Here is a 12,651-nt window from a genome sequence, read left to right as displayed (position 1 = left end):
AATCTGACAACAAACGGTTGGGCCCCCACAGCGCCGGGAACTCAACTACATGAAGTCAGGGTTCTGTCTGCCTTATTGAGTTTAACTTGAAGGAAAGACACTGTTATAGTTCATCAGGTTATTTTTTCTTCACATTATGCTTCCTAGACGTTCTGACGTCATTGGAAAGTCTTTTTCTTTGAAATTCTTCTAAAGTAATATGTAAAAAAGGATAATTTTATGCTTAGACTGATCTTAATGTGCATATGTTATAATTTTTTATAAAAACTGAATTGATAAGCGCATAAGTAAAGTGATTTTAAAGGGCGTGGTGGTGCTTAGTTGGACTGAGGGTTTGTGTGGTCTTGTAGGAGACTTACGGGAACAGCAAACAGGACCCCAACCCCCAGCATGCTCAACATTCTAGATCCCAGTTCTGCAGCTGGCAGAAATAGACTGTAGTGGGGGAGTCGATGGGGAAAAACAAGCTCTCCTTTCCGACAATTATAGAAATATAAAGAGATGAGCTTTTTCTTTCCGTTTTCACTGCTCTTCATCCAACAAAGTTTTCTTTCTTTAATTCTCATATGTGGAACACTAAAAAGCATCTCTCCTTTTTTCTGCTACAATGTATTCGAACGCAGTCTTAGTATTCATGGATTCGATGGAAACACACGACCATATCTAGACCACATCTGTCCTGCGGTCTTTTCAGTGTTAAACAACAATTCCCTGCAGCATTAAAGGCGTGGCTGAGGAAGAAGAGGCTCTGGGTAGTGGACTGGCCTGCCTGCAGTTGAGTTGTGACTCCTCTGGGGAATCTGAGGAGAATGTTTGAAATCATAAACAGACTCAGACAAAAGGAAACCTAAATGCTTCATCAGGTGGGATCTGGTATCCCACCTGATGAAGCATTCAGTTATTATTTAGTGAGAAAATATCTTTATTGCAACTCTTTAGATGCAAATAGAAGGAAAGATTTTTTTCACACATTTCACACATACATCCCATAAAAACAATACTTTTCCTCTTATATTTAAAAATACAACTGCAGGGGAATAGCAAAGAAAAAAAAAGTTTTCATGTGTTTAGATCATTAAATGTAGATTCACATCTTCCTTTTTAGGTGCAATCAATTTGAACTGGTAGAACGGCCTTAGTGTTAACTGTGCCAATAACTGCCAAAGTATTCTCCAGTCAGATCTAGTTACAGCACTGTCATCTGTTCAGCTCAATGTAAGTTCAGAAACCAAGTGGCTGTTGGTTCAGTGGACTCAGGCGAGTCTTCAGGATCACATAAATCTTGTCCCAGGATCTCCTAGGAACCCTTGCACCTGTTGGTGTCAAAATTGCTGAATTATGAAGGCTGAACAAGTTTGGTGTGTTTGGAAAATATATCAGGAAGAAGTTCTTCCTGTCCCAAATATTTATTAGAGTCATAAAGTCGCAAAGTGGTATATGAAAAGGAACCCATGACCAGGAAGCACATTCATGTTGAAAGCTTTTCTTTTTAGATATTTTAGAATGCTTTCCTACATCTGCCAAAACATGTTTGTTCCATTTATTTTGATCTGATGCTTCCTAGCTTTAGTTCGCCATGTTATCCAAACACACATTTCTTTTCCTGGTTTAAAGTTATTTATTTATTTCTCTCCAGTTTACTGAAAAAAAAAAGTGGCGCTACAAGCTCCTAAGTTGCATTTTAGAACTTGGGAAGCAAAATGTTCAAAAAGTGACATAAAATATATTCTTGTCACAAGAGGTTCTTCTGTGTGCATATTGGGTTTCTATACCACTGCCAACACTTCTTTTATTGTCAGAGACAGTTAACTACATGTTAATCTAGCTTCAATCTCAAATCCACACTAAAAGTTCACATAAAGCCACTAAAGCTTTATTTCAGGCTCCCCACTTTTATATGCAGGACAAGAAAGCGTATTCTCTGAGCTATACATATAAACAGCAGGTATGGTCATTGTAACCTCAAATGAGAATGACCTTGATGTGATCCCTGCTCTTTCAAATGTTCAAATGGGAGCCAGCTTAATGGTTAGAGTTTGGACATGATCTGGTTAGGTTCAGATGGTTCAGAAATGTTGCTTCTGGTTAATGCTAGCAAGGCAGAAGATGTTTTCCCACTTGATAGTCTGGTAAAATCGGTTAGGTTGGAACATTTGTTATATTTCAGCTGCTGTGGTCCGCTTTCACACTGCACTGTGTCAGATGAACCAAACCTTTTGGAACAACACAAAAACCTCTGAAGACACTGGGCACAACTTCCTTCTTCACAAGGTGTAAATAAAAATGGAGTGGCGTCAGATTTTGGCAGCTATAGCATTTCACTTTTGTCTTTTGGTAAAAGACCAGGAGCCATTTCTACCCCTACCTCTAGATTCATGTATTTATTTTGGTCATACCGCACCAGAGTTCACTTCAACCGAACCCAGACCGATTTTTTTGTAGGCTGCTCAGAGTTTGCTTTAATGATTGACATCAGAGTACGATTACGCATTCACACCTCCTCAAATGAACCGGACTTTCTAGGCAGATGGACTGGAGTTTGATTAAAGCGGACTAAACAGGGCTGGTGTGAAGGCATCTTCATTTCCATAAAAAATGTTAAGAAGTGAAAACTATGTGCAAAGTAAGCTAAGTAAAAACAAGTAAGATGTTGAAGAAATGCCTGCAAATCTGCTAATTTATGCAAAATTGTTAAGAAATATATGAGATGTTAAGCCTGACTTTTACATGCTAAACCAGTACTTCTCAAATAGTGTGTGTATTGCAAGAGGCAGGAGGACTTCTGAGTGTTAAGAGCTCTGCTTCAGCTGTGATGAAATGGACTGTGTTTTAAAATTTTATTTTATTTTATGGGTTATAGATTTATTTTTTATTTGAAGGGTTCTTATTTATCAAAGCATAAATAACACTGCTGTTTTGAATACTTATGATAAAATTGTTCTTAGGTTAAAGTTTGATATGGAGTTAAGCCTGTCGCAATGAGCAATTTATCAGTTTATCAGCATGATGAATTAAAAAAAGCTCAGTAATTTTCGTTCTGATGATTAATATTTTTTAAAGTGCAATTTTTTTCCAGAAACTTTATGATCCATTTTATTTATGATTTCCATTGTGCTTGGTTTTTATTTCCTTTTTATTTATTGTTTTTGGTTGTCTTTTATTTTGGGTATTTTAAACGTCTTTCAGATCCTGTAAAAATGAAAGTTATAATCTTTGAGCAGGCAAACCTACATTATTATGCTATTATCTTTATATGAGTTAAATCTGGTTACAAAACGACAATATTATCGTATCAAAATCATCGTTTTGTTACTGTGACGAGCCTATATGGAATTAAATTATGTCTGAAGAATCATGAAACCAGCATGTGTAAGAGTAAAAGTTTACATGACGGACTGCTCATTCTCCTGTCAAGTTTGCTTTTAATAATATATTTTTTAAAATAAATGCAGATGATCCTGTATCTGAATCATTATAATCAGTTTTAAACTCCTTTGAATCGCATTATACATTTTTGCCTCCACGGCAGCATATTAATGGGTGGTGAACTTTGTCATTACTTCGTAATCTGGAAGCAGATGAATCTGTGTGCCTGGTGAGTGACTGTCTGCTTCTGAACTTGGGAAGAAAGTGCTTTGGCTTCGCTCTGTCGGCCTCTCTTACATTGCAGATGCTGGTCTGTTTAGTTTTTGTGATGTTTCTTTCTAGTAACCTTCAGTACATCTGCTACAGCACATTACAACAAAGTAGAGAGAATCACAGCGTTGCAGCTTGCCTTCTGAAAATACATAAACTGTGGTGAGATCCGCTTTTATCTTTGAACGGAGTGATTTTAGCAATCATCTTCAGCACCAGTAAGATATTATGCTGCTTTCTTGCGTTGAAAGTCGTCTATGAGGACTGGAGGAATGAAAGCAAATGCCTCAACTTCCAAAGCGGTCGCTCAACCACACCATTAAAAGATCATGGCCCAGCCCTGAGTTGAACTGTGGTAGCTGTTACTCTGAGTGGTGTGTGGGTGTGTATGTGTTGAACTTTCGCAGTGACGCTGTTTATTTGGTTGCTAGGCAGTAACTTGCAGGAGCCCTGGAATGGACCTGACTAACAGAGATGGAGGACAGGGAGGGGATTTCTCTCTTGGTTGAACTCTATTTCAGAAGCAGCAGTTGGCTCGCCTAAAAAAAGGAACAATTCTGCTCTACGCTTTTCTCATCCTTCCAAACAGACTAGACTCATTCCTGTCTGCATCTTTCTTCACTTTCACTGGAAAGGGACAGATGAGAGATGTTCCACAGCTTTTATTTGTTTCACAGATTACAAGGTATCCAGAATTGCTGAAGAAATCCTTTAGCCTGAAAAGACTGAGTCCAAAGCTTCTATTTTCCTCCAGCATGCAGTCAGAAAGTGTTAACAGTAAAAGTATTACTGATCATTTTCACGTTTGTCTCTCAATCCCAGAACCCTTCTGGTGTGTAATAATATTTGTTCTAAAGGTTTCTTCAGTTTTCCTGAAAAAGAAAAAGATACATTTAATGTGTTTAGAGTTTTTATAAAAATGAGTCAGTGAAAATAAAGACATCAAAAAATATTTACAGAAAATTCCTCTACATATCAGCTGTTACTTGTTCCCTTTTTTATAAACACAAATAATTGAAATTAGAGCTGCAAAACATATCACTGTCATAGCAGTATTAACATAGCAATGACCTACTTGTACAACAATAATTATTAGCTAATTATATAAATAAATTCATGCTTATGTTTTTATGTCTGGTGATTGTTTTAAAGATGTTGGTGATGTCATTTACAAATTATTGTAAAAAAAAAATATATATATATATATATATATATATATATATAATTAAATTCCTTTTTTAAATAATTAAAGTTTATTTGCATAACAAAGAGCTTTACATTATAAAAACAAAAAAAATACAAAGTTGTAGAACACAGTCAAGAATTGTCAAGTGCCGTCGTTACACATCAAAATTATTAACTTTTCATTTTTGCTTCAAAAGCATAAATCCAGCTGGGTTTTTATCATTAATTTAAAAGAAGTAAGTGTTTTGACTATTTTACAATTTTCTGGAAGTTTGTTCCAGATTTGTGCTACATAGAAGCTGAATGCTGCTTCTCCATGTTTGGTTCTGGTTCTGGGGATTTTAAACATTGTATTGCCTAAAATGCCATAACATTACATTTCTTTGGTTGTCATTAGTAGATTAATTGATGCATTTTTGCAATAACCAAACAATAATTGGATAGCAAAAGGTGCGCAGTACGAGGTTTAGTTATTTTGAGAATAAACTTTCACTGAGTCTAGTAATGATTAATGTATTAATGTATTATTGAATCAGTTATTTCAATCATCTGAGTCCTGGTTTGTATTGGATGCATCTAATGCATTGTGCTTTAATGTGGAAGCCAGGGTGGCAGCATTTGGCCACAGGGTGCTAATGCTTGACATGACCAATTCCTTATCTGAAAAGATAGTTGTTTTTGAGAATATCACTCACCTGTCTTATTAATGGAATGAACTCTAAGCAGTGAGTGGGGGACACCTGTCTAGTGTGGGCAGAGAGTCTTCAGAGCAATTATTTCATTATCATTTTAATTTTATGCAAGTGAAAGTCATGAATAGGATTCCAATGCAAAGATTTGTTCCCATTACATAATTAACAAATCAGCATTTCCATGGTGACAGGATGACACACTTTGCTACGCCATCTTATGTGAAGCAGCTCAGGAATCTAATGCCTTAATAAATTCAGATCAGAAAGAGATTCCTAAGGGGAACAAGTACATGAGGCTGGATGCTTCACTGATGCTCAGAAATAAATAGAGACCTGTTGATCTGTGACCACTAACAGCATGGCGCTAAAACGAACAACATGTCTGCCAGCAGCATTTTAAAGACAGGATACCACTACCTTGTTGCAGAATATTTTATAAAATCAGACATAGGGATTAAAAACTGTCTTCTTGCTGTTTTCTTTAAAATAAAAGTTCACGCATTGCTGTCTAAAAGACTAAATCTGAGTTCTGGTGCAGTTTTGGTCAAATCCTAGCTGTTAGGTTAATGTAGTTTCACTCTTAGCATGCACCCACTCAGCACAGTTGTTGTTACTTTACATTAAAGTGTAGATTCCCATGACACTTTGAAGGCTTGTTGCGAAATACAATGTCCACATATTTCCTTGTCATTTCCTTTAATTACGACATATTGGACTGTTATGGAGACCAGGGGTTCCATCCCACATTGATTTTTGATATTATGTTATTTATTTACAGTCCATATGTGTTTTGTATCACTTCTTTATTTCAGTTACATTGTGACTTTTAGTGAATATTCTTTTTGGGTAGGGAGACTGGCCATCTTTCCTGTTCAGAGAATGTGTGGGGGGGAAATGTCAGTTTGTTTCTGATTGGTTCAATTTGAGCTAATTGTTTGAGTACTTGCCTTTCTGGGTGTGTCTCAGCAAGGTGGAGCAGAAGGGGAGACAAATGCTCCTGGAGCATACCATCTTCCATTAAGAGGGGTAATACTCTGAGGATTTATATTTAGTTACATTTACTTTTTGATTGACCTTAGATTAGTTTAGTTTTAATAATTTGCATGCATGTAAATATTTGTTGGATCATTTATTGTTTGCTAGGTTTGTGTAAGTAGTTTTTGTTTCTTGTTTGTCTTTTTTTGATCACCCCTTTACCTGGTGTAAGTGGAAGTTGCCTCAGGTATAAATGTCAGCTTCTTTGTTTCACTGTGTGAAGGGTGTTGGTGTAATGGTGACCTGGAGCTCCCAAATAAACCCACCTTAACTACATTCTGTTGCCTCGCCTCCTGACTTAATGCAGAGCCTCTGCTGGTCAAAGTGTATTTAATATTTTAAATTGACTGTGAAGAACCTTTAAGGTGTTTAGGTTTTGTCTGATTGGACTTTTTTTTGACTCAACATCAGGATCTTTTTCCTCTTTTTGTTAAATTCTGTACATTTCAGTAATGTCAAGATCGTCCAGAAATATTTCTAACCTGGAGTCCCCTGACTGAATCTTACTAAGATATTTGTGTTTTATGTTGTAGCTTGCTGGAGGTGTGATCCTGGGCGTGGCCCTTTGGTTGAGACATGACCAAAAGATCAGCAACCTCATGTCGCTTGAAGTGGATGGAGCCCAGACCCCCACCTCCTTCTACATCTGTACGTAACCCATCTTCATGTCTGACCTGCTCTGTTCCTATCCTCACAGCAGGTCACGCTCACCAAAAACTGCTGTAGGTTTGAGTGCATTGCAGTAGAGACCATAGAAGAGCCTTTTGATTAATTGACCGGTCCCAGTGTCCAGAAATCAAGGTGTTGAAGAGTATAGTGGCTTACAGACCACACCTCTATTTATTCTAGAGATGTACTGATGCAATATTAACATCTGCATCAGTCCCGATATTCTAAAAAAAATCTAGGTCAGGTATGTATGGAATAAAAGGACTGAATTTATATAACACCCTTCCAGTCATACCAACCATTCAAAGAGCTTTACACTACCACATTCACTCATGTTTGCTTACATTTCTACAATTATAAGATCTGTAGGAAACTTAATGCCTTACCAAGGGCTACATCAATATATGAGAGAAGAATAGAACCTACAACCTCCTGACTTCAAGATGACTATTCTGCCCACTGAGCAATAACCATTCAAACCCCAAACAGAAAATGTGTTGAGGCTGAAAGCCTGGAAAGAATGATGGTTTCTCCTGAGTCACCCCGGTTAAACCCCTGGATGTAGGATTGGGGCGTAGTTTGACAGTGTTGAGGAGAATGTTTTCCTGGCCCTCTCTTACCACTCAGTACCAGTTTGTTCTGGTTTTCATGTCCTTCCCTTTTGCATCCCCGCACTTAGTGGCTTCAGATTCCCATCTTACTTCCAGCACTGTATTAAAGTAAAATGCATCTTAAGCCAATTTCTCGACCATAAGGGTCAGAGTCTAGTGGCCTCTCTCTCTCACTAGATCTGCCTTCTTAGTTTAAGGTGTGGCCAGGAAGTGGAACTTTAATGCACTGTGGACAAATGAGACATTGTGAGATTCAATGACACAAACATTAAACTGATTTTTAAAGGAATGTTTCCACCATCATGTGGAGCTAAGGCTTCAGAGATCTGATCTGGGTGAGTGTATCTTCCACAGTCTCGCCCACATCATCAGCTACTTCTGGCCAGGACTAACAGTGGACCTGCTGCAAGTCACATGAATCTGTTTGGAGCTCAGCTCGCCCAAATTAAGTTAGCCTCCCTGCCATTTCCTCTCATCTCCATCAGCATCTGTGAGTCAGTGCACAGAGATGAGGAAGAGAAAAGAAATGAAAGTTAGAAAGGAACATTTAGGATGATGAGTTTGTGAAGAGAAATGTTGCTGTTCAGTCTGCGTGTTTGGCTGTTCTTTAATGCGGCATAGCTGTGGCTGTTTGTAAGAGTCACTTTGTGATTTTCCCTCAGTGACTACATCCTGCCCATTACATAAAGCCTGGCCCTCTTTCCTAAGACGAGGAGAAAAAAAAATCAGCATAGGAAAAAAATTCTCAGTCTCCTTCTCTTCTACTCCTCCCCTTCCCACTTTTCCCATCAGCCCCCCACCCCCATTTTCAGAGAGCTCCCTTTTCTTTTCACCGCCCTATTTCTCAACGCTGTAGCTCCACCCACATCTCCCCGTCTGGTTGTGGTTAGTGTTAAAGTCGCTTTATGTCTCTTCATTTTTCCTTAATCCCTCCCACCTTCTCTTTTTCCTCCATCTGTTTTCTCCTTTTGTCTCTCAGAACCCCCACACACTGAAAAATCCCTCAACATGAACCAAACATGACGACCCCTCCCCCTGCACTAATAAATATATACATACTTTCAGAACTCGCGCTTTGAGTGCTTTCTGAACAGCAGAACTGCAGTAAGCGGCGCTTACATAACCAGAAGTTTGCTCAACTTGTTCTTGACTGGAACTAAGGTTTAAATCTGATTTGGGACATTCCTCAGCATCCATGTCCAAATTCCTATCTAGTAATTTTCCTGCTAAATTACATTTGTTTCCTCATCAGCAAAAAAGCTGATAAAAGCACTTTCATACAAGTTGCATAATCCCTTTAGGCTTTGTGTCACAAAGAGTATCTGACAGCAGAATTATGTTTGGGATTAATTTTTTTTTTTGTTGTTTTTAAATCTGACTCCCTACGATGACCTGATCATAAGTTCCTGAACAATGGAGCAAGTTGAGCAGGGACACCCAATTTTTTAAAGGGGGAGTGCAAACTTCTGTTTTTCTTCACCATTTTTTGACCCAAAGAAATCTGATCACTCCTGTGATGTTGGTCAGATTAACCCTAACCCTAAATTCAAAGAATTTCAACTTATGATTGAATCAGATCGATTGAATCAGATTGATTGTGATACATGAAGAATAATTGAGTCTAGGTTTTTAGAGAAGTATATTGAAATTCCTGGTCCACAAACTATTGTTTTAAACCATTGTGAAAATGTACATTATGATGTCAAGCCCTCCACACTTATGCAAACCTGTAGAGATTCTGTTATATGTGTAAAACTCCTGAAAACTCAGGGTGTGCCCAGAGAAAGACGAGATGAAATAAAACAAGGATTGACTAATCAGCTTCTTATGGAAAATGTTGATAGTTCTGCTGCTGTCAGCCCTGTTGAGGGACAATAGGAACTTCAGGATGTTGCAAAACATGACTCCCCTTGACTCACCATTGCACAAGTTGAATTAAACTTCCTGTCTTCTCCCAAATCATAGAGGTCCTAAGAAACCAACATGAGTCAGTGAAACATGTGCAGCGAAGTCCCACAGACATGTCCAGTCTGGAGTAAATGTACATTGCCGTAGCAGTTTATAGCAGTGGTCCCCAAAGTCGGTCCTTGAGGGCCGACATCCTGCATGTTTTAGTTCTCTCCCTGGTTTAACGCACCTGGATCAAATGATGGCTCATTAGAAGGCCTAAGAAGAACATTGACATGCTGAGAAGGTTGTTACTACCACCAGGGAGAGAACTAAAACATGCATACTGCCGGCCCTCAAGGACCAACTTTGGGGACCACTGGCTTATAGGAATTCCAGAAATACCTGTACATTTGTCACTGAGCCGTCAATGTTAAGATCACCCCTTTCTTAATCATATTTACGCTATCTGTTGTTGGTGAATGTTTGTTCTGATAGCTGCACTACAGTTTACCCCCTAAAGATATTAAACATACCTCAAAAACCTTAAAGTCAGTAACTATTAAGGGTGGCATTGGTACATCTAGTGTGGTTTTAATCATTTATTGCCGATTAGGCAGCGCGCAATGAGCTGTGTCTCCCTAATCTACAGACAAGGTTTTATATGTGGTCTTAAAAAGTCTTAAGCTTAGTGATCCCAATTTTTGGCCTTAATAAGTGCTATGTACGAGAAAGCCTCCCGTACTTGGTCAAAAATTAGGTGCGTGTTAAACTTCTATTTTCATGCATTTTTCAGCCCGCCACCTTGTTCTGTTATCCACTATCAAGATGTGCTGTTTTTACTGATTGGCCAGTTTCTGCCCACCATTCTGTTCTGTTGTGATTTAGCAAATTTCCCATATTTATTGATCAGTTGAATGGAAATCATCCATACTGTAATTTACATTAAGATCAAGTTTGAAACAGTCTTTGAAAGAGTGAGATTCAGAGTGATTAATTTCCACTGACGGTCTCACTGTGACCTTAAATCCCCTGAAACTATGGAACATACTAAACATTCATTATCTGAAATGCAGGAGGCATGTGTGACAGAGAGAGGCCAGATCTCAAATGTTCCATTTTTGTTGCTAACTGCTGTAATAAAGCCCCTACTCTCTTGCCAAGCCTTTGTGCTTGCTTGTAAAATTGCAAACTACACCTAAGTTTTCCAGGCAGCAATAACAAGCTAGCTCCAGAGAAGTGGAGATTCCTTTCTGCCCTAATGTGAAGCATGCATCTTTTCTTTTTTGCTTTTCCAAACAGCTGAGGCGATTCTCTGCTTCTGGTTTAATTTAGGTGTTGGAGGTTTTATTTAATTTTTTTATGTAATACCTGACCCTGCTTCACTAAATGACCTCAGGCTACTTTTCTGGCCTTACTGTATTGCTACAGTTCTGCTTTGTGCTATTAGCACAACAGTCGATTCATTCAACACATGGATGAGAGCTGTACCATGTTTCCTTCAACATTTCTGTGCTGTATTGACATCTCAAATGACTGCTGTAATAAGTGCAGTATCAAGTTTTTTCTACACTTATTCAAACTTTGAGCTCACACTATGTATGCAAACATAATGCAAACTGAACTGAATAATGTCTTTCTCTAGTAGATGTCCACACTTTTTGCCTACTGCTGTACCAAAGATGCTAAGGCTCACAGAAAGTAATGGAAGGACACCTGAGACTGGAAGAAATAAAGATTAACTGCAATTTGCAGGAATGAACTCTGTCAAACTAATAGATATAATTCTTGGGTTGGATAGGCGTTTCCTTTCTGACATGTCTGTCTGCTAATGTCCCTAATTTCTGGGACACATTGGAGAATTTATGAGGGTTGTTTTCTTTTACGGCAACCGAATAATGTGCATCACTTACAGTAGAGTTTGGAAGCTGTGACTGTACAACAATTTACTAATACTCTGGGATGGATCGAAAGATTCTTTCTGCTTACACGTTTGATGTTTCAGGAGAACATTTAACAAGCAAGTTAATAAAGTTCCAGCCAATACAGGTGGCTAAAAAATCTTTACAAAAATTTAACCATCCATAGATCATTATCAAAGTGATATTGCACGATTTCTCCCAGAAAACTTACTATGCTCTGTGTTCGAATGCTAAAGCAAACGAACACAATTACAATAAAAATAAAAGATTTTTGCACTTGAACTGTTTCATCCTAATTAAAGCGTGCAATTTAAAAAAATAAAAAAAAACTTTTATCTGTGACTTGTCACATTATTTGCTGAAGTGACAACTTCAGCAAATAAAGTGACAAATCACAGACTGTCTACAGTGTAGACTGGTAAATACAGGCAGTGGTTCTGGAATTCCAGTGAATAAAAAGACACCTGACCTCAGATGTGTTCACATACTGATCATACTATGTTGCCATTGTGCTTCCAACCATTTCAGCAAAGAGACTCTTTACTCCATCTTTGTCATCAGTTATTGGTGTGTAAGAAACTATAACAAATAAACGCAACACTTAGCCTGGTGGGGGCACAAGCAAAGTCTGGTGGCCTGCCAGGCTTATATTACACTGGGGGAAATGTAGTGCTGCATAAAACAAGTGAACAGATTAAGGCCTGAGCCATCAGACAATGTATGACACGGCACTGTTGGAGAAAAGGACTTTCTAAAAACACAGATAAAGCCAGTATACTTAGTGTACATCATTATAGTTTTTATAGTTGTGCTGTTTTGTTAAGAAATTATAGCAAAACAGGGAAAAGGAAATTGCTCCAAGGAAAACTTGTATTGTATTTGTGCACAATAGCTGGATGGCTTAGCTGTAACCTCTACGACATCCTACTCCGACTGTAGCACTAATGCTAAATAAATCTTCTATTGTTACGTTTTTTTTAGATTTCTTTGTCAGTTGTACATTGAATTGTCCGT

The 12,651-nt window shown here is 38.1% G+C and overlaps 1 protein-coding gene across 1 annotated transcript in view; it reads left to right on the top strand.

Annotated features, from left to right (window-relative positions):
* The window catches only part of LOC103149203 (CD81 antigen), a 30,366-nt gene that overhangs the window by 3,599 nt on the left and 14,116 nt on the right, over positions 1-12,651 (top strand). The window contains exon 2 of the mRNA XM_007568244.2: positions 7,082-7,196. Within this exon, the coding sequence (XP_007568306.1) occupies positions 7,082-7,196 (115 nt within the window). The remainder of the gene's footprint in view (positions 1-7,081; positions 7,197-12,651) is intronic.

Source organism: Poecilia formosa, unplaced genomic scaffold (assembly GCF_000485575.1).
Source record: "Poecilia formosa unplaced genomic scaffold, Poecilia_formosa-5.1.2 Scaffold219, whole genome shotgun sequence".
Classification (NCBI taxonomy): Eukaryota; Metazoa; Chordata; class Actinopteri; order Cyprinodontiformes; family Poeciliidae; genus Poecilia; species Poecilia formosa.
The sequence above is the reverse complement of the archived record's forward strand: the minus strand, read 5'-3'. Positions and strand labels throughout refer to the sequence as shown.